Below are 23,754 nucleotides of genomic sequence, written 5' to 3'. Positions count from 1 at the left end.
TTGTTTATTCTTTTAATGGCTATCTACTCAATCTTTATCCAGCAGTCATCCACTCACAACTTAGAAATGTGATATTAGATTTTAAATATCCCATGTTCACTCTCCTGCTTTACCTTACTAATGCTCCCTCCTTTATCTGAAGGACGATCCTCCCGTCCCCGTAACCTTACACTCCACAGTCACAGATTCTTAACTGAAGCACAGCCTCTTACTGACAACTGACCCTACAAGGAGCCACTGTTACTAACAAGAAAAGGATGGTATCTTCGATGTTGAGGCACCAAAAAAATGTGTGCTCCAAAGAATTTTCAGAACAGAACTATTGGTGCCTAGAATACTTCAACTTCTTGAAATTTCTAAAGCATTTATCTAGGTAATAAATTTTTTTTTTTAGCATTCTTTGTCTTATCAGTCCTACAGTAGTTTCATATTTAGTTTTGTGTCTTTTATAGGGTTAAGGGTCCTTATGTGTCTCAAAGATGAGACTTTTAAAACTTTACATGGTAATGGATATAGCGTATATTCTTAAAATATATTTACTTTTTCAGTGCAATTGAAAATAATGAAAGCACAGGTAATAGGGTGAGGTTCTGATGTCATCTGCCCCTTGCTAAAAATTACTCATTGAAAACAACCATCATTTTTCCTCTAATTTCAGAACGAATCATAGTAAAAAATCCAGGGCTTATAAAGACAATCTCTAAGATAATATCTGCTTTTTTTTTTTTAAAGTATGTATATGAAAAGGGCCAAAGTAATAGAAACAGAGCTGGAGAGACAAGTCTGCCTTTCTGATATTTCCACAGGAAAACAGCATTTTAAGTGCTAATTAGATTCTATCATGCTGATGAAGGTCACATTATGGAAAAATAGAATGTCTGTGCACTAGGGACCCAACTACAACTTAACAGATTATTGCTTGCTCCTTTTACAGTTTACTCTCAGTCCAGCTGCCAGAAGGAGCCTTTTAAAATGCTGAACTGGATCATGTGGGAAACCCGCTGGTGGCTCCCGACTGTTCTCAGAACTGAAGTCAGAGAAATCACCACCAGTTCAGCTTCCTAGGCTGAGACCTTACGGTGGCCACTCCCTGCCTCCTCACTCGGTCCCAGCCACCCCCCTCTCCTTTGTCCCTTTGGGCCACTGCACAATGGCTCCTTTGCCTGAAACACTCTATACTATATTCCCACGTGACCTTGAAGTTTTTGTTCAAATTTTACCATCATGAGGCCTCCCTAGACCACCTTACCTAAAATTACTACCCCCTTTCACTCTGTTTTGTTATTTTCTCCTGTAATCTCCTAATATACTACGTGATTGATTGATCGTATTACGCTTCCTCCTGCTAGTATTCATGTGTTAAGAAGGCAAGGAATATTGTTTGCTTTTACACAACTATTTCCCCAACTCTGAACAGTCCACTGGAACTCTACAAGCATTTGTTGGATGAATTCTAAATACTGCATAAGTACTGAAAAATGCTTTCCAACTCATGAGCAACTGAAAGCAGATCATGACTGGAGAAACTGAGATCAATCCCAAGCGCAATTCCAGAGTGGTTAGTTGAAAAAAATTGGTCATGAAAGTCCAGAAAAGGATATGATGATCAATAAAAGGCAGTGTGAACTCCCTAAGGAAAGAAAGGTCATTATTCTCATCTCCTTGTTAACACAGTTAGAGAAGCTGTAACTTCAGGGAAAAATCAGGGAGAATACTAAAAACTAAGCTTTCAGGAATGAAGTATTTGATAGTGCATGCCATGATTATCTCTATGTTGAATTGTGAGTTGAGTATAAGTAACAAAGTTAAGTCATCTGCTTACTGCCTGTAATAAAAGAGCGCTAATGGATACATGTCAACTTGGAATGAACTCTGTGGTAATACAACAGAGGGTTCCATTCTCAGTTCTACTTGGAACCACATAGGCAGATGTTTGACAACAAAGATCCATATAAAACAGATGACAGTTAGGACCCCAAAGGATACAATCATCTGGAATTATGGGATAGGTGTGAGGAGATAAAATTTCATAGGGACAAATGTAGAATCCTACACTTAGGTCCAAAGTTATAGTGATTAACAGATCTAAGGACTCTGGTTAACTGTTAAATCAACAGGGGTCGATAATGTAATGTGATTCACAAAAAAGAAACTGATGGACATCCAGGATTAGGAAGCAAAGAATCTGATCTAAGTTTTGCAGGCCAAATCCATATTTGGAATAGTGAGGTTAATCAGCCACTGATAAAATCAAGAGTATCTTCAGACTCACAATCAGGGATCTCAAACTATGTCATACAAAAAGAAATGGTTGGAAACCTGGAATTGTTCAGAAACATGAAAATTAATTTCCAACATCTGCAGGTCTGTTCTATGAATGAGGAATTCACTAAGTAACTGGACTTGCTCCATGTCACCGCAGAGAGCAAAAGGAGGACCAGTAAATAGCTGAGTTTTTTTAACATAAAGCACAATCTGATTTAACATAGGAAATACAGTCTAATAATCACAGTTACATATAAGAACTGTATCTTTGAGTGCATCCAAAGATGGGATGGACACTTAATGAGGATATTACGAAGCAGATTCTAATACAAGGTAGGCAACTAAATTAAATGACTTCTAATAGTTTAAATTCAAGATTTTAAGATTTTATGAATTACAAATGAATATTTGTAAACCAAAACATTTATTAGATGATAGTAATCATTACTGTAAATATTTTCAGTAAAAACTATTTCAACTAATATAGATACAAATACTTTCATTTTACAGTCTAATCTGTAGAACATAATTTATTAGTACCTTTTATAAAACATCATATAAATGCATTTTTGAAAATAAGTCCCAGAAATACACACCTGCATTGGACAGAAATTCAGATATTCTGTAATAATTTCTATCAAGAAATCAGGATTTAACTTCTCAAAATACCGTATGCCAAGAGGTAAATCCTCCAACTGTGAAAAATGAGTGTCCAGGACATCATTTAGCAAATTAATAACCTCTTCTTGTCGTTTATTTTTCCTCATAGCGAGAACTGCATGTAAATAGGTTAATTCCTGGAAAATAAGTAGTTTTCATAAATTACTCCATACAGTTATAAAGCCATTTATTTCTACTTAGATTTCAAATGTATATTGAAGAGATATTTATAGGCACTATTTGTTCAAACTTAAATATTAGTTTACTTGGACTTTTTAAATCATGTGGAAAATTAATAAATGTAACTACATGTTAAAATTAGTGCATTAGTCCTCTAATCCCATTGTTAAATTTTTAAACATTTAAAATTTCATATTGTATAAGTAGTTAGACTCTACCCTGATAAAATAAAATACTATACCGCTGATTTTCCAATAGATTGCTGAACTTCACGAAGGAATTCTAGATGCTGATCTGCATCCTGTAGTTGCCCTTCTATTAACTGACACTGGATAAACCCTAAAACAGATGAAAATGGGAAAAATCCCCATCATTTCAGGCATTACATCTCAAGTTAATACAAACAATATTAAACAAGGTGGGTTTTTTTGCCATAATACAAAGTTTTAGACTAAAAAAAAAGAATGAAAGGAAATGGGTAGCTTTGTACCCACATAAAATCAGTTACTAAGGAATTCTTAATTTATGGGAATTAACTCATAAAAATGTATTACCTGCAGATAGTTTTTAAGAAACAAAAATTCTATTTTTAAAGGTACATGATTTTTTTCTGCTGTAGGTAGTAAAGAACTATTTAATTTTAGAAAACTACAAAATATGTCTTTTCTTCTTTAAAGGCAGGTATTAAAAGCAATCATTATTTGCATCTGTATGAGGAACACTCATAGATACAGCTGTCATACCAATGAGAGCAGAGACACTGGTTTCATCTAGTGTCATGGCGGTCTTGTACCACTTCAAGGCCTCTTTAACTTTCCCGTGTAAAATCATTTGGTATCCAAGCTCTGTAGCAAATTCTGACTGCTGAGGATTTAAACTAAAAGCTCTTTCTAGTAATGTTTGGGTTTTCTGAAGAATGAGTTGACTACGTCCACACTAAAAAGAAAAAAAATTAAGTTAAACTAAAACAAGTCTACTAAAATGGAAGAATTTGTTTTCTCTAAATGTACATATGAATAATTTATATTTCACAGATGAAAAATATAGGAAAAAATTATTTCATAACTGAAGAATAATAAATCTACTGTATTTACTATCTAGACAGTGCATCAAGAGTTTATATCCTATCAGAACTTAAACTTCCTAATGAGCAGTGCTTTTAAAAAACAGCTCTCTGGAAAAATGTATTGCTTCTATGGTACTCCACAAGCATATTTCTTATAACTCGCTTTTTACACTGTCTCATGACTGTCTTATAATTAGAGAAGAAAATCATTATTTAAGGTTTTATATATATTTACATACATGTGTCTGTAAATATAGCATAATATAGACAGATTATATATTTTATTGAACTTTTATTGCATTGAAAACTAGGGTAAGAATCTGATTTACCCCTAAAGACAAGTGTGCCACTAGTGAGAACCACACCTTATAATCTTCTTGGAAAAAAAGCCTTCAAAAATATTTCAAGAAATGGCAATGTTGTCAGAATTAAGTATATACTTTTTGAACATCATTACTTTGAAGAGTTGTTACTTACTAAATTGTTTGATTTGCTGTAAACTAGTAACAATTATGTGTCTGCAGTAGGTAAATAAAAAAATGTTAATACTCCCACTAACTCAGATTTCTGTAATAGGGAGCAGTGCCCCTAAATTTCACATGATCTGACAACCTTCATTTTTAATTAAGAGAATTCGGTTTATTCATGTCATTTAACAACTAATAAACTTAATTATTTTTTTCAACTTTATTTTAATAATTATTTAGTATGCCCTTTTCCTTATTTTTTTTCTAGCAGTTTCAATCCTCTCATCTCTTGTATTGGTTTTAAGATTCTACTACATTTATCTATCCCATTTCCAATTACCTTTTTATGGGTACTTGTCATAAAAATCATTTCTTTACTATTACAAAAAGTAAGACAGAAACCATTTCCTCAACCCAAATATTCTATTACTTACTTTAAAATGTTTAAAAAACAGTTTTAAAAACATAAAGCAAAGAACAACCTTAGTCATAAACCCTATGCTCTAGTTAAAATAAATTACTTTCCACTTCCTTCCTCTGGAAGACACTTCCCTATTCTTAAAGATTCACAAGTGCCACTTCCTCCATGAACCCTCCAGGATGGCTTTTTACAGCTGGAAACTGTATCTCCTCTGAATTACCTCCCTTAAGAATGTATCACATATTCATAGGCACATCTATGAATTTTCAAGTATTTTCACTCTAGGTCATATGCTTTTTGGTGCCTCAACATTTGTGAGTAATTTTATATTTCCAGTTACAAATAACAGAGCTTTGCTGTACTCTTACAATTCTGCTGAAGGCTATTGTGATCGTATAAAAAAGTTGAGCATTCTGTGGTTCCACGGCATCCAATGCATTTCCTAAGTTTTCCAGTTGGGTGGCAGCCTAAAACAAAAGTATTCAGTATAATTTTAAAATACACTAAGAATAAAAATAGCATAATACAGGACATGTACATTAGTAAATCAGTATTTATAAGTTACAAAAAATCTTTGCTTTTATTAATTCCCCTTCTTCCAGTGAAATCATACGGTGCAAGAGGGTAAAGGATCCTTCCATAAAAAGTGCAATGACTATAAGAAAAAATTGCATTATAAAATGTGCTTCTTTAATAGTTGTTACTGAATAGAAACCTTTGGGTGATTTCCAAATATTCGAAGACATCTATAATATCCAGTTAACCATACATGCCAAGCTCCCTCTCCAATAATTTATGACACATATGAGATATGAATGATAATTTATTTACAAACATTAATATTATGAGATCAGTCCTTGGATTACCTACGTTGCCTAGTTTATATTTAAAATATTTTCAAGAACAAAAAAATCAGATACTTGAAAAATAATTTCAATGCCTGGAAAATTTACTCTAGAATTGCTCCTACTAAGATTCTTCTAGTATTTACTGAAGTACTTACTAGGTACTATCACATTAACCCATTTAACCCTAAATAAGAGTCTAAATCTATTATCTGTTATAATATTATTGACTTCAGAGTGGATTCTCGCATCCCATAAACCAAAATATACAGTCAATGTGTTCATTACCAGAGAAACGTGTGCTTTATAAGGTTCAATGGGATTTCATCCTAACCCATTTAACTTATGCAAACTCAATAAAATGAATTATGTTTTGTATGTTCTCTTCCATAACCAGTACCTCTTGTTACATTAATCATATATCATATGACACATGACTTTTACATAGAAACAGCATCTGATGCAATTAATAATTTTTAAAGCTTTCAAGGGTAATTTTAACTATATGATACTTTTGCTTTACTAGGTGATTTAAGATACCCACCTTTGTTAAGGTATATTCCTAGGACTCTACTAAAAACTGCCATGATATACATTCTAAAAGCAATTCAAGGCTCTTTAGTATGTGCATGTGTGTGTAACTAAATATATATTTAATACAGGAAAGTTATATAGTACAATACAACTTTACCTTCTCTATATCCCCCTCCCTACACAAATAGTAAAGGGCCAGCATTCTCAGTGCTTCCAAATTTTGATTATCTTGCAGCATCAACCTGCAAAAAAAATTTCAGTTAATGTTGAAATAAATTATGTATTATTATTTGACAACTTGCAAAGTTGGTTTGCTGGTCTGATTACTCCATGGTTTAAGTAAGTAATTTTCACTAGTAAAATAACATCTCCTTTATAAAAATTATCAATCTCATTATTTAAAACCAAAAGAATCTCTGGATCTTTATCTTAATATGTTTATGAAGGCAAAATGGTTGTCTGAGGAGGCCTTAAAAACAGCTGAGGAAAGAAGAGAAATAAAAGGTAAAAGAGAAAAAGGAAAGATATACCCATTTGAATGCAGAGTTCCAAAGAATGGCAAGGAGAGAGAAGAAAGCCTTCCTAAATGAACAATGCAAAGAAATAGAGGAAAACAATAGAATGGCAAAGACTAGAGATCTCTTTAAGAAAATGAGAGATACCAAGGGAATATTTCATGCAAAGATGGGCACGATAAAGGACAGAAACGGTATGGACCTAACAGAAGCAAAAGATAGTAGAAGAGGTGGCAAGAACACACAGAAGAGCTATACAAAAAACATCTTAATGACCCTGATAACCACAATGGTTTGATCACTCACCTAGAGCCATACATCTTGAAGTGTGAAGTCAAGTGGGCCTTAGGAAGCATTGCTACAAACAAAGCTAGTGGAGGTAATGGAATTCCAGATGAGCTATTTCAAATCCTAAAAAATTATGCTGTGAAAGTGCTGTACTCAACATGCCACCAAATCTGGAAAACTCAGCAGTGCCTACAGCACCGGAAAAGTTTTCATTCCAATTCCAAGTTTTCATTCCAATCCCAAAGAAGGGCAATGCCAAAGAAGGTCCAAACTACCACACAATTGCCCTCATTTCACATGCTAGCAAGGTAATGCTCAAAATTCTACAAGCTAGGCTTCAATGATATGTGAACTAATAACTTCCAGATGTTCAAGCTGGATTTAGAAAAGGCAGAGGTACCAGAGATCAAATTGCCAACATCCGTTGGATCACAGAAAAAGCAAGAGAGTTCTAGAGGAACATCTGCTTCTGCTTCATTGACTATGCTAAAACCTTTAACTGTGTAGATCACAACAAACTGTGGAAAACTCTTCAAAGAGATGGGAATACCAGACCACCTTACATGCTCCTGAAAATCCTGTATGCAGGTCAGGAAGCAAAAGTTAGAACCGGACGTGGAACAACAGACTGGTTCTAAATTAGGAAAGGAGTATGTCAAGGATGTATATTGTCACTCTGCTTATTTAACTTATATGCAGAATACATCATGCAAAATGCCAGACTGGATGAAGCACAAGCTGGAATCAAGATTGCCAAGAGAAATATCAATAACCTCAGATATGCAGATGATACCACCCTTATGGCAGAAAGCAAAGAACTCAAGAGCCTCTTGATGAAGGTGAAAGAGGAGAGTGAAAAAGCTGGCTTAAAACTCAACATTCACATAACTAAGATCATGGCATCTGGTCCCATCACTTCATAGCAAATAGATGAGGAAACAATGGAAGCAGTGAGACTTTGTTTTCTTAGGCTCCAAAATCACTGCACATGGTGACTGCAGCCATGAAATTAAAAGACACTTGCTCCTTGGAAGAAAAGCTATGACATACCTAGTAGCATATTTAAAAGGAGAGACATTACTTTGCTGACAAAAGTCCATATAGTCAAAGCTATGGTTTTTCCAGTAGTCATATACGAATGTGAGAGTTGGACCATAAAGAAGGCTGAGCATTGAAGAACTGATGGAACTGAACAAATGGGGTAACACATTAGGTTTCTTATCATACATGGCATGCTACGTTATTAGCTGCAGCTTTTCACTCTCCCTGATACATGCTTTCTGCCATGTAACTGAACAGTTCCTCCTATAAATGCTGGCTTGTACTTCACTGCTTCGGACTACAACTTGGAGCTTTTTCTTGGCCAATAGGATGTGGACAGGAATGGCAGTGCGCCACCCCTGTTTCAGAGGCATTGCAGATTTCTGCTTGTCCTCTGCATCTCTGCCATCACCAGGAGAAGGGCTTCCTCTAAGAAGCTGGTGCTATTTGGCTGGAGCCCAGAGAACACCCTTAGAGCTGACCTGAGTCCAAACTGCAATGAGGTTTCATGCCCTCTCAGCTGGACATGAAACTTGAAGCGGAGCCCCAGACACATCTGGACTGGGTCAGTGACCCTAGATGATCCACACCAAAGTGAGAAGTGAGCACATATCACATGCCTTGAGAAGTGTGGCTGCTTGCTGCACATCAGTAGCTGCCTAAAGATACTACTTATTTGGGATTAAAGAAATTCTCCCCAAATAATCTATAGGTTTCATGCAATTCAACCCAACATCTTATAAGGTTTTTGTATTTTTTTTTTTTAAACAAGCTATTCTGATAGTCAACTGCAAGAGGCCAAGAAAACCATCAGAAAGAAACATGATGGAGAACTTCTTAAAAGATGTCAAAATCCATTAGAAATATAGGAACGAACAGATTTAGTTAATAAGAAAAAAAGGACTAGTGAATACACAGGGGGGAAAAATAGTTTTTAGCATTAAAAAAAATGCTCAATTTCAACACAAACAAGGAAGCGAAAATGAAAATAAGGTACCATTCTTATCCTACCAGATTGTTTTTTTAAAAAACAAAACAAAAAACCTCACATTGACAATAGCCAAAATTCGTGAGGACAGGGGAGGGGACATTCAATAGACAAATGATGAGAGTATAAGTTAGTATAGTTTCTCACAACTCAGGAGTATTTATCCAATGTTAAATGTGTACATTTGAGGCAGGGAGCGCACTCTCTCCTCAAAATCACTCTCCCCTTATCTGCTTGGGCTCTGGGCTACCCAATCTTCCAGCCACCTCTGCAGGTAGCTGTGGCCAATGTGAGAGCAAGCAGTATGGGCCATGTCTGGGCCTGGACTTTTAAGAAAAGCAGAATGACTCCTCCACACTCTTTCTTCTCTTGCCAGCTAGATACCAACATCGTGAGGTTTTAGGTAAAGGCAGAGCTGCAAGACAAAAAGAACTTAGGTTCCTTAAAGACAATGTGGAGAAAGGCTGACTGATCAAGTCTTACACCCACTCAAAACAGTTACAGATGACAAAAATAAACATATGTTTGTATCTACTTTTCACAGGAGCTTAGCTTACCCTAAAAAATAACATTCTCTTTAAATCAGTAATTTGTCATTTGCGAAACCATCCTCCAGAAATACTTCTCCATGTGTATAAAGACGTGTGTGTGTCTGTGTGTGGGGCTGAGTGGATGGGTGTGTTCACTACAATAATTAGAATAGCAAAAAATTCAAAATAGCCTAAATGCCTACCAACAGGGAAAGATAAAATAAACTATATTTATGATCACCTTATAGACACCATTCATGGCTAATGAAATACTAAGTTAAAGAAAAATCAAGTTTAAAAACTATATAACAAGTCTGTTTATCACTTTTAAATGCCCCCACGATACATATATATATCTTTTGCACATTATTATGTAGATACTTCCAACACCCAGCCCACAGACAGTGCCTAGGAAAAAAATCTGAGAAGTATAAACATCAGAAACTTATTTATGCACAAACTGTGGCCTCCAAATATCACTTCTCAGTAAAAGGAGTTAGATTGCCCTGTACAATGGCCGATACCTATAATGGGTCCGTAAATATGCAAAATAACCCTGGTATATCTTGCCATATGCAACAGTACAGACACTACAAAAGACTTCTAGGATCATGTCATAAGGACTTGAAGCTACTAATGACCAAAGATAAGTCAATCTGAGCAACTATAATAACCAAAATGGTTAGAAACACTCAAGTTTAATCCATATCACATAAACAAACAAACTCAAATCCTACTGGAGAATGCTAGGTCTGCACAGGGCCTTTTTTTACTTGTTTCTGAAACCTGGGAATAAGGTCACAGACTCAAGCATTTATCCAACTTTTCCTATATGAACTGTAACATTAGATAACGAACCAGCAGAAGTTTTTCTTTATAGGAGTATTCTAACTAAGAAATGCAGAAGGAAAGATTAATCTTATGATAATCCTAAACCAAGTTCCCAAATATTAAGCATGAATTGCTATTAATATCACACAAAAAAGAGACAAGCAGAGATTATGTCTGTTTGATGGAAGAACACATCAATACTTATGAATTAACTGTCAGACAAAAACAAGTATTGAATGTGAATCTAACCAAGCCTCTGGATCCATCAACAATTTATTGGAAAAACTGAGTTTAAGCAACAAGTTATACGCTAATATGGCACACAATCAATACAATCCCTATCATGGAATACCTGCTGGATAAAAATCCTAGTTTCATTAACTTAACAGTAAGAAGAAAAAGAAGAGAATGCTGGAGAGAAAGAAGGAAAAGCAGAGAGGGAAGAAGAGAGAGAGAATCATCCAAGGCCCTCAGACTTCAGAAGAAAAACTAAAATCTTTACAATGATGAACAAGGCCCTTCCCAACCTGGCACCCCTTCTTCCTCCCACCCTCTGTTCTGAGGTTACTGCCTAGCCATCTTGCTCCTTCCCACCCTTAACCATGTGACAGGGACTCGCCTCAAGGACTCTGCACCTGCGTTTGCCTCTGTCTGCAACCCTCTCTGGAATGTCTGCATGCTTGCTCCCTCTGTCAAATGCCATCTTCTCAGAGGCCTTCCCTGATCAGCTGATAAAATAGAAGCCCTTCCCCCAACTCTCTATTTCACTTTCCAGCTTTACTTTTTTTCCACTGAGCTTATAACTTTCTGCTACTGCTAAGTCACTTCGGTCGTGTCCGACTCTGTGTGACCCCATGGACTGCAACCACCCAGGTTCCTCTATCCATGGGATTTTCCAGGCAAGAGTAAAACTTTCTAGCACCCTACAAAATTTATTTGTTTACTTATTACATGGTTCTTCTCATTTGAATATAAGCTTCATGAGGTCAGCAATTATTTTTCTGAAACTTAAGAGTATCTCAGAATAGCTACTCAGGTGTTAATATATATTTATGTAAATCAATAAATTCAGTCCTTAAAAAACAATGCAATGTCAAGGTTTTCTTCAATTCTATATTATTTGAAAAAAATCAAATCGAAAATATCTTATAGGAAAAACATACACATAGATTTTCTTTTTTCTCAAAATTAAAACCAGACCCAAAGAGATTTGTGAGATCTTGTTTTACTTAACCTCTGTGCTGTCTCAACCGTCTGGTCCCAGTCCTGCAAGGCTAGCTGTAGTTTCATTTTCTTTACAAAAGCAGGAAGGAAACCTGGAAAATTCATGATTATCTGGTTCACAGTCTCCAGAGCACCTGAATAATTCTGGCGCATCTCAAGGCATTGTGCCTAATGGGAGAAAAAAGTGAAAAGTGGCATCAAAACTGTGATCGTATACACTTAGGTTCTCACAGCAGGTGAGGTAGAATTCTAGTACTTCACATTTTCTGTATTTTTGCTTTCTGACCTTTCTATAAGGAACAGTCATCACTTTAATAATCAGAAAAGTTTTAATCAAACAAAATTTTGAAACATCACACAGAATCAAAATATTTTATACAATACATGATTTTGTTTTAAAATTCACTTTAAATAACAGAAATATAATTACAGGATAAAAATTTTTAAGTATTTATCAAAACAAATGTATTTATAACAGAAAAAATTACCTTTTAGAATAAAATATTTCCAGGATATCTGTAAATAGCATCTAAAACTAAGAAATTTTTATCTTTAAAAAAAAATTACTTTCAGCCTTAAGAAAATTTTAGAGATAAGCAATATAAATTGCAAAACTATCTCAATATTTTCACTTCTAAGAATTATCTTAAAGACATAACTGGATATATAAGGCAGAATTATTTACAATAGACAAAGTTAAAGTAACCCAAAATGCGAAAGCCTTTGACTGTGTGGATCTCAATAAAATGGAAAATTCTGAAAGAGATGGGAATACCAGACCACCTGACCTGCCTCTTGAGAAGCCTGTATGCAGGTCAGGAAGCAACAGTTAGAACTGGACATGGAACAACAGACTGGTTCCAAATAGGAAAAGGAGTACGTCAGGCTGTATATTGTCACCCTGCCTACTTAACTTATATTCAGAGTACATCTAGAGAAATGCTGGGCTGGAAGAAGCACAAGCTGGAATCAAGATTGCCGGGAGAAATATCAATCACCTCAGATATGCAAATGACACCCTTATGGCAGAAAATGAAGAGGAATTAAAAAGCCTCTTGATGAAAGTGAAAGAGGAGAGTGAAAAAGTTGGCTTAAAGCTCAACATTCAGAAAACGAAGATCATGGCATCTGGTCCCATCACGTCATGGCAAATAGATGGGGAAACAGTGGAAACAGTGTCAGACTTTATTTTGGGGGGCTCCAAAATCACTGCAGATGGTGACTGCAGCCATGAAATTAAAAGACACTTACTCCTTGAAAGGAAAGTTATGACCAATCTAGACAGCATGGTAAAAAGAAGAGACATTACTTTGTCAACAAAGGTCCATCTAGTCAAGGCTATGGTTTTTCCAGTGGTCATGTATGGATGTGAGAGTTGGACTATAAAGAAAGCTGAACACTGAAGAATTGATGCTTTTGAACTGTGGTGTTGGAGAAGACTCTTGAGAGTCCATTGGAATGCAAGGAGATCCAACCAGTCCACCCTAAAGATCAGTCCTGGGTGTTTGCTGGAAGGACTGATATTGAAGCTGAAACTCCAATACTTTGGTTCACCTGATGCGAAGAGCTGACTTATTTGAAAAGACGCTGATGCTGGGAAAGATTGAGGGCAGGAGAAGGGGATGACAGAGGATGAGATGTCTGGATGGCATCACCAACTCAATGGACATGGGTTTGGGTGGACTCCGGGAGTTGGTGATGTACAGGGAGGCCTGACGTGCTGTGGTTCATGGGGTCACAAAGAGTTGGACATGACTGAGTGACTGAACTGAACCCAAAATGGCCACATAGCATTAAATGACAGCATATTCATTTAATAAGATTTCAGGTGCCATTAAAGGTCATTATGTTAATTTGTAGGTCTATACTTAAGAAACAAAGAGATGTCATTTACAATATAATAAGTTTACCTGGTTATCTCCAATGCTGATATTTATTTCTAATTCAGATATTACCATATTCTAAAATTTTTCTACAATGTACATGTAATTACTTTCATGGTCAGAAAATATAAATCTACAAATATAGTATGTGCTTTAAGAACAGATGATGAGGCCTATTTATCATATGTCAGATTTTTTAAAACGTGTTACTGAATCCCCTTCAGGAGTAAATTTAGTCCTAGAATATCTCAGTTCAAAATGAGCATCTGCCTCAACAGATGCACAGTATAACTGCAATACATTCCTGAAATCGGTATGAGATTATATTCCCATAGAATTAAAGGAAAAGTGTGAGAACCATCCAATGATGCCACTGACTGCATCAAAATAAATTACTTAAACTTCTCAACGGCATACAGTAATAGCAAAAAAGAAGAAAACAGAAAGCCCAGAGATAAATCCACACACCTATGGACACCTTATTTTTGACAAAGAAGGCAAAAATATACAATGGATTAAAGACAATCTCTTTAACAAGTGGTGCTGGGAAAACTGGTCAACCACTTGTAAAAGAATGAAACTAGATCACTTTCTAACACCATACACAAAAATAAACTCAAAATGGATTAAAGATCTAAATGTAAGACCAGAAACTATAAAACTCCTAGAGGAGAACATAGGCAAAACACTCTCCGACATAAATCATAGCAGAATCCTCTATGACCCACCTCCCAGAATATTGGAAATAAAAGCAAAAATAAACAAATGGGACCTAATTAAACTTAAAAGCTTCTGCACAACAAAGGAAACTATAAGCAAGGTGAAAAGACAGCCTTCTGAATGGGAGAAAATAATAGCAAAGGAAGCAACTGACAAACAACTAATCTCAAAAATATACAAGCAACTTATGCAGCTCAATTCCAGAAAAATAAATGACCCAATCAAAAAATGGGCCAAAGAACTAAACAGACATTTTCCAAAGAAAACATACAAATGGCTAACAAACACATGAAAAGATGCTCAACATCACTCATTATCAGAGAAATGCAAATCAAAACCACAATGAGGTACCATTTCATGCATGTCAGAATGGCTGCGATCCAAAAGTCTATAAGCAATAAATGCTGGAGAGGGTGTGGAGAAAAGGGAACCCTCTTACACTGTTGGTGGGAATGCAAACTAGTACAGCCACTATGGAGAACAGTGTGGAGATTCCTTAAAAAACTGAAAACAGAACTGCCTTATGACCCAGCAATCCCACTGCTGGGCATACACACCGAGGAAGCCAGAATTGAAAGAGACACGTGTATCCCAATGTTCATCGCAGCACTGTTTATAAATAGCCAGGACATGGAAACAACCTAGATGTCCATCAGCAGATGAATGGATAAGAAAGCTATGGTACATATATAGCATGGAATATTACTCAGCCATTAAAAAGAATCCATTTGAATCAGTTCTAATGAGGTGGATGAAACTGGAGCCTATAATACAGAATGAAGTAAGCCAGAAAGGAAAACATCAATACAGTATACTGACGCATATATATGGAATTTAGAAAGACGGCAATGATAACCCTGTATGTGAGACAGCAAAAGAGACACAGATGGATAGAACAGTCTTTTGGACTCTGTGGGAGAGGGAGAGGGTGGGATGATTTGGGAGAATGGCACTGAAACATGTATAATAACATATATGAAATGAATTGCCAGTCCAGGTTTGATGCATGATACTGGATGCTTGGGGCTGGTGCACTGGGACGACCCAGAGAGATGGTACAGGGAGGGTGGTGGGAGGTGGGTTCAGGATGGGGAACACGTGTACACCCATGGCAGATTCATGTTGATGTATGGCAAAACCAATACAATATTGTAAAGTAATTAACCTCCAATTAAAATAAATAAATTTATATTAAAAAAGATAATTTTAAAAAATATATAGACACTCTTGGAATCTGAAAAGCTGGTAACTTAAAAATAACAAAATCATGCCAACAGAGCGTATCTAGTACTTCCTTAGACCATTACCTCCCACGTGAATGCAACATATATTAAATTTGCTATAGTTGACTCATTGGGAAAGACCCTGATGCTGGGAGGGATTGGGGGCAGGAGGAGAAGGGGACGACAGAGGATGAGATGGCTGGATGGCATCACCGACTCGATGGACGTGAGTTTCAGTGAACTCCGGGAGTTGGTGATCGACAGGGAGGCCTGGTGTACTGTGCTGTGATTCATGGGGTCACAAAGAGTCAGACACGACTGAGCGGCTGAACTGAACTGAACTGAAATTTGCTATATAATTGGTTCATATCATTTCTGGTTGGAATTCAACTAATGCAAGTCTCTGGCTGAATGAACTGAAAAATACATACATAATTGGAATGGGTTATATCAGAAAAAGAATTTAAACTAGTCTAAAAAGTATTAGAGGAAAAGGGAAAATCCTCCTAAGCTGCTTATATTAACACTTGAAACAGCCCTACCTGCGAAGATTATCTACTAGCTTTGCTTTAAGGACTAGAGAGGAAGAGAAATGAGACAGAAAAAAACAAACAAACAAAAAAAAACAAAAACTTGCTATATGCCCATAAGCTCTAGCAGCGCCATTAGGCAAAACCTGAATCCAATCAGTACGAATTCTAGTTGTCCTGTTGACAAGCATCTGAACAAGCTCACTAGCCATGGACATTGACAAGAGCAATGTAGGGATATTGGCAGTAGCCAAGACATTAATAATCCTCTTTTTCTTTTTTATCCCCTCCCCCAAATCACTAATTTAATAGACTGTTTTCCTAACATAAATTTAGTTTCTTTTTGCTGAAATTAAAAAAAAAAAATTTTAAGGCATTCAAAGTCATCAATGGGATTGAAGAAAGAGTCCAAATTAAACATTTCCAACCACCAATGATTTCTAATGGCTTTGCCACTTGGTTATCCCTCCCAATGTATGGGTAAGTGAGATCATGTTATTTCTCTTTTCATCAGCTGCCAATCTACCCAGATCAAAGCAAGAGCCAAAGGCTTTACAGAAGCAGCCAGCTTCTCATCCCCATCCCATCCATACTCACCTGCCCTGACACTCATCTTCTTTCCCTCAATCCTTCACTTCTCTCCCCTTCATTCATTTTGCTTTAGTCTCCAGACTAAACGAATATGCCTTAAGGTATATGAACTCTCTACCCATCTATTTGTAATGCTCTCCCCAGGGGCCCACATGGCTTTAAACCTTACCTCCTATACATCTTTGCTCAAATGTCACTTTCTCTGACTACAACATTTAAAACCGCTTTCATACCCAGTTGTACTTCTCGCTCTGTATTCTTCCATTGTACTTATCACCTTCTAATATACTATATAATTCGCTTCGTTTATTGTCTCTCTCCACCAGTAGAACATAAGCTTCATAAAAGAAAGACATTTTATTTTGCTCAGGGTATCCCTAGTATCTAGAGTGATGCCTCACACATATTAAGACACATCATATATGTTTGGTGAGTAAATAATGTAGGAACCATCACAACGAACAACAGCAACAACAAAAACAATTAAAATTGATCCAGGATTTAACAATTTGGCAGGGAGTACTTTTCCCTAGTTTACTATTCATCGTCCCATACAAATGCAGTTGAGAGTTGAAAGTAACATTTAAAACCATAATTTTGAGCTACTTAGTTTTGTTGGGTTTCAGATATATTACAAATAAATTTTAAAACATCATTTTATTAATCTAACTCCAACTCACCTTACCCAGTAGAGCAAAAATATCATTCCCATCTTGCAATCCCTCTTCAAAGTATCTTAATGCTTTTTTAGTATAAGGTTCTTTTCTTCTTGTAATATCAAGCCATGCTCTCAAAACCTGTCCCTGTAAAACAAATAATTCTAATATTTTATTTTTTCTTGGACATGAAAGAAACAAATGTGGATGGAGTTAAACTCCACATCATTCTTTTTTGTAATCAGTCACAAAAATCACTCTATTGAATAATCTTATTTAAAAAAACTACAATAAAATCACTGTCAAGCCCTTGCCAGCCTAGAGTCTTGAGAACTATTATGAGTTTCAGTCTTTAAGATTACTACTATAGTCAGTATTAATATGAAGAAGTTTGTAAAATATTCCATTAATGCTAAATAACCAATATTCTTACATGGGGCTTTTTAAATAAACTATTATTAATAATTGTTAAACATGTAATTCAGTATATAAATAAGAATTTGTTACTTTTTTGGGGGAAACAGACCAAATGAAATAAGATGAGGAAGAAGTTCCTTGTTGCACATTTAGTAAATAATAAGATAATTTGGCAACTATCTCATTCTCTCTGACTAGTTCAGTGAGATTCAAAAAAAGGATAAAATGCCCTCAGAAATTTAAAAATGAAGCAGTCATGAATATTTACCTTCAAAAATGTTAGTAAGCCAATGGGCTATAAGGTTTATAGGATTAGAAATAAGATGGATACTCATATATTATTTTTCTTTTTAATGCCAATTAAAAAATTATGAAATCTGCTCCTCTGTAAAAAAAAAAAATTCTAGGCGAATTACCAAATCTTCTAAATCTTCAACTAAGATCATATTTACTTCCCTGTATTATACCTGAAAAGACAGGTAAGAATTCTTATTGTTTTAATTGGAGGCTAATTACTTTATAATATTGTACTGGTTCTGCCACACATCAACATGAATCCGCCACGGGCGTACACATGTTCCCCATCCTGAACTCCCCTCCCGGGTAAGCATTCTTAAACAATGCTATTTCTACTCACTAGATCACTGTCCTTATTTGAACTGTTTCAAACTTGTGGATGATTCCCAACCTTTATTTCTAGTCTAACACCTCTTCTAATTTTTTCTCTTCCTTCCAAAAGTTCATCTACTGTCTCCATCTCACTGTTCTGCCAGTGCCTGAAATATAGCACGTCTAAAGGCAAACACATCATCTCTCTCCAAGATTACCTTCTCATCCCAATGTATTTTCTATCCACGTTAACTGGTCTCTGAATTGTCCAGGCTTAAAACTTCAAAGAGACATCCTTGATATCTGACACCTCAGTATCTTTCCTGCACTATTTATAATAAGTTGTAAATTCCTGCAGGTATTTGATAATTCTCAAGTCCCTATCCACTGTATAATTTTAGTGTAGATCCTTAAAACCTTTGGCAGAAAGTACTACCTTTGCAAAGGGGCCTGCATTCTGGTTTCTTCCCAGGCCAGTTCATCCTGTAAACCTTTGCTAAATTCATATTCTGAATTTTCACTTTAAAGTATCACTGACATGATTAAAAATCTTCAATGACCCTTAATGCATATCAAATTAGACACAAATATTTGTACCTACCCATCAAGATCCTTCAATTTGTCCCAATCTACTTTTCCAACCTTTTCTTCCATTCTCTTCTGTTTACCCTAAACTCTGGTCTGATGTGAGGTTCTCACTGTACCCAGAACTTACATGTCTCCTTGTTTTCCTTATTTCCGTATTATCTCCCATTTGGGTATATCTAATTCCCTTTTCCATAAGCTTTGCTGCTGGAAACTGGATCCATCTTTCAAATTTTAGCTCAAACACTACTTCTTTCAAGAAATTCTTCTTCATTCTCCTAACGTTTATGTAATGGGTGAATAGTGCCAGGCACAAAGTAAATGAGCAATAAATGCTAACTAATATTTCCCTGCACATTTTAATCACACTTCTCATTCCATTTGTCAATTTTCTCATAATATTAACTGGGTATGTGCTCTACAACACAGCTAGGTGATTCATTCATGAAAGTAAAGCTTATGCATTTCTTATCTTTCTTTTAACAGTGCACACAAAGGTGCCCTGTACCTAGAGCAGTTCGATAAGGAGAGTGGGAAGGAAGGAAAGAGAAAGGACAGGAAGGAAGGGAGGGAAGGAGGCAGGAAGGGGGTCTCATCAAGAGCTAATAGACTGCATTAAAAAAAGCAACCTAAGAAAACCAGAATTTTATAAAATATTAAAATAAAGCTGTTACTTATAAAGTGAGCATAGAGTGGGCAATAACAAAGAATATCACTGAATATATAAACAACATTAAGCTTTCTTTAATGATACCATTTCAAAATAAGAAAATCAGCTACCTCTTTACTCCCATTTGATATCTTGATCATTCGGTCAATATATTCTCTCGCTTTATCATGCCGACCAATGTGCCACAAAAACAAGCCTGCATGGTACAAAACTTTTGGTCCAGCTCCTTTACGCTGCTCTTTTACTCTGGCATCTGACTCGAGAATAGCTTCTCTATCTGGGAGAGGGAAAAACACATTAAGTGAAAATTAAATTCTAGATCAAGAGTTTATGATAGGTCAGATGATTAACAGCAGAGAATATAGTTCTTCTCTTTATAGCAACACTAGTAGAAATAAATGCAAGAAATATGCAAGCCCCCAAATCAAAGCAGATGGTGACTGCAGCCATGAAATCAAAAGATGCTTGGTCCTTGGGAGAAAAATTATGACCAACCTAGACAGCATATTAAAAAGCAGAGACATTACTTTGCCAGCAAAGGTCTGTCTAGTCAAAGCTATGGTTTTTCCAGTAGTCATGTATGGATGTGAGAGGTGGACTATAAAGAAAGCTGAGAGCCGAAGAATTAATGCTTTTGAACTGTGGTGTTGGAGAAGACTCTTGAGAGTCCCTTGGACTGCAAGGAGATCCAACCAGTTGATGCTAAAGGAAATCAGTCCTGAATATTCACTGGAAAGACTGATGCTGAAGCTGAAACTCTAATACTTTGACCACTAGATGTGAAGAACCAACTCATTGGAAAAGACCCTGATGCTGGGAAAGACTGAAGGCGGGAGGAGAAGGGGACGACAGAGGATGAGATGGTTGGATGACATCACTGACACAATGGACATGAGTTTGAGTAAACTCTGGGAATTGGCGATGAACAGGGAGGCCTGGCATGCTGCAGTCCATGGGGTTTCAAAGAGTCAGACACAATTGAGCAACTGAACTGAACTAAGTAATTTAAAATTTCCTAGTAGCTACAAAGAAGTAAAAAGAAAGAAGTAAAATTGACTTTAATAATATATTTTATTTAACCCAATATATCCAAATGATCATTTCATTTGGATTTGAAAATTAAGAAGATAATTTCCTTTTCTTCTCCTTCTTTCTAAATTCTGATATGTACTTTACACAAAGCACATCTCAATTAAGATGCTAAATTTTCTTCAGAAAATCTTGATATATCTTAGATTTCATGAAATTTATTTTGGAAAAAACAGAATCATATATTTATCCCAAACATATTTCTAACAACTGAATCAACTACCAGTAAAAGTAAATTAATTAAATTTAAAATTCATATCAAGTACGACACATTTCAAATGCTCTACAGCCATGTGTAGCTAATGACTACTGTGACCACACTGCCATTCTACAGTTTACGTCATTCTCAAGACATAAAAAAAAAGTTAGAAATGACTCTAATATAGGACAATTATTAAGGGAAAATCCAGAACTAGTAGTCAAATAACCCTAATTCTTAATCCAATTCTCAAACATATGTCAGGCTGCTGTCATAGGCCAGTGAAAAGTGGTATAATTACTGCTACTTATATAGTTTAACGGGCTTCCCCGGTGGCTCAGAGGTTAAAGCGTCTGCCTGCAATGCGGGAGACCTGGGTTCGATCCCTGGGTTGGGAAGATCCCCTGGAGAAGGAAATGGCAACCCACTCCAGCATTCTTACCTAGAGAATTCCATGGGCAGAGGAGCCTGGTGGGCTACAGTTCACAGGGTTGCAAAGAGTCAGACACGACTGAGCGACTTCACTTATATAGTTTAATGGGCTTCCCAGGTGGCGCTAATGGTAAAGAATCTGCCTGTCAATGCAGGAGAAACAAGACACGTGGGTTCAATCCCTGGGTCGGGAGGGTCCCCTGGAGAAGAGAACGGCTACCCACTCCAGTACTCTTGCTTGGCGAATCTCATGGACAGAGGAGCCAGACAGGCTACAGTCCATGGGTCACACATGACTGAGTGACTTCTAGAACTCTAATCGCTTCTATTTAATCTGTTATGTATGTGCTTAGGACACAAATGTCAATTAGATCCAAATCCTGAGTCGAATCAGAATGTGGATCAGTCAGGTAACAGGAAAAAGAAATGTGAAAGTTGAGGGAAATGGCTACCAAGGCAAGGTACATGACTCTTCCTCTTAACTCTAGTGATACAAACTTAAGTGAAGGATTACCAAGGTACAACTTTTTGAATTTAGGAAACAAAATCGCATTCTGTAGGGCCAGATTGCTTGACAAGATATCCCTTCTGCCCAACACGCCCATGTAACACCTTCAGAAGTTTTCATCAAATAGTCGTAATACAGAAACAGAACTTATCAGGGGAGAAGCAGGCATTGCACCTTCCTGCCTACATTTCCATCAAGTGGAGAATCAGTTAGCTCACAAAGCTGGCTTTTGCCAGATATCAGCTCCAGTTCTTACATCACAGCCTTTTCATAACCAGGGCTTTCATCAATATTCAGGAAGAATGTACAATCTAGGCCCTTTCTCAGGGAGACTGACAGGTTTCTGGGCCTCTCCTGAGTTCAAGCCCACTCAGCATCATCTATACAAAGTCCAGTGAGGACTCCGGTGTCTCTAAACAATACTTCTACTTCCATCTTTTTAGTGTCCTGGAAATCACATTTTGCAACAGAACCAGTACTCTTGGGAATAACCAATTAAATGACAACTTGTTTCCAGGAAGAAAATATTTTGTTACTTTTTTTTTTTTAGGCTTACTGACTACATTTTTTTGGGCTCCAAAATCACTGCAGATGGTGACTGCAGCCATGAAATTAAAAGATGCTTACTCCTTGGAAGAAAAGTTATGACCAATTTAGATAGCATATTGAAAAGCAGAGACATTACTTTACCAACAAAGGTCCGTCTAGTCAAGGCTATAGTTTTTCCAGTGGTCATGTATAGATGTGAGAGTTGGACTTTGAAGAAAGCTGAGCACCAAAGAATTGATGCTTTTGAACTGTGGTGTTGGAGAAGACTCTTGAGAGTCCCTTGGACTGCAAGGAGATCCAACCAGTCCATTCTGAAGGGGATCAGCCCTGGGATTTCTTTGGAGGGAATGATGCTGAAGCTGAAACTCCAGTACTTTGGCCACCTCATGCGAAGAGTTGACTCATTGGAAAAGACTCTGATGCTGAGAGGAATTGGGGGCAGGAAGAGAAGGGGACGACAGAGGATGAGATGGCTGGATGGCATCACTGACTCAATGGATGTAAGTCTGAGTGAACTCCAGGAGTTGGTGATGGACAGGGAGGCCTGGCGTGCTGCAATTCATGGGGTCGCAAAGAGTCGGACACAAATGAGCGACTGAACTGAACTGACTACATTAGCTTTCCTATGCATACTCTCTGCTGCAGCTATACACACTCCTGCTGGAGCACAGAGAAAGGGGATCCAGGGAGCAGCCTAGTCCTGAACCATTTTGACATAGCTGCCCACCAACTTCTCCTGTCTGACAAATATGCTTTATACTCAAACCCTACAAGATCAATCTCCATTTCCACAAAACCCTCCCAGCCTACTGCTATGGATAAACAGTACATGCCATTTTCAATTAATTATGGATTCATCTGTTTTATTTTGTATCATTTTACTTAATAATAACATTAGTATTTAATCTCTGTAGGTTTAACATTTTCTGTTCCAACTAAATTATAAACTGATATTGCAGATCACTTCTTACAATTCTTGTGGCTCCTCTTCAGCAGTCCCCAATGTTTTCAACACCAGGGACCAGTTCCAGAAAGACAATGTTACCACAAACTTGGAGGGGGCTGGTCTGGGAATGATTCAAGTGCATTACATCTATTGTGCATTTTATTCCTCATCTAATACTGCCACTGATCTGACAGGAGGTACTGGTCTACCACCCTAAGGTTGAGAACCCCTTGCTTTATCTCATACAGTCCCTTGCCGAAATTATCTAGTTGTTAGATCTGTTTAGAAGATA

The 23,754-nt window shown here is 36.6% G+C and overlaps 1 protein-coding gene across 1 annotated transcript in view; it reads right to left on the bottom strand.

Annotated features, from left to right (window-relative positions):
- The window catches only part of TTC21B (tetratricopeptide repeat domain 21B), a 94,183-nt gene that overhangs the window by 63,975 nt on the left and 6,454 nt on the right, over window positions 1–23,754 (bottom strand). The window contains exons 4-11 of the mRNA XM_068968770.1: window positions 19,850–20,016; window positions 17,483–17,605; window positions 11,866–12,023; window positions 6,596–6,680; window positions 5,428–5,526; window positions 3,849–4,041; window positions 3,347–3,444; window positions 2,862–3,062 (exon numbers count right to left, since the gene is read on the bottom strand). Of these exons, the coding sequence (XP_068824871.1) occupies window positions 2,862–3,062; window positions 3,347–3,444; window positions 3,849–4,041; window positions 5,428–5,526; window positions 6,596–6,680; window positions 11,866–12,023; window positions 17,483–17,605; window positions 19,850–20,016 (1,124 nt within the window). The remainder of the gene's footprint in view (window positions 1–2,861; window positions 3,063–3,346; window positions 3,445–3,848; window positions 4,042–5,427; window positions 5,527–6,595; window positions 6,681–11,865; window positions 12,024–17,482; window positions 17,606–19,849; window positions 20,017–23,754) is intronic.

The sequence above is a fragment of the Capricornis sumatraensis genome, chromosome 3 (genome assembly GCF_032405125.1).
Source record: "Capricornis sumatraensis isolate serow.1 chromosome 3, serow.2, whole genome shotgun sequence".
NCBI classification, from domain to species: domain Eukaryota; kingdom Metazoa; phylum Chordata; class Mammalia; order Artiodactyla; family Bovidae; genus Capricornis; species Capricornis sumatraensis.
The sequence above is the reverse complement of the archived record's forward strand: the minus strand, read 5'-3'. Positions and strand labels throughout refer to the sequence as shown.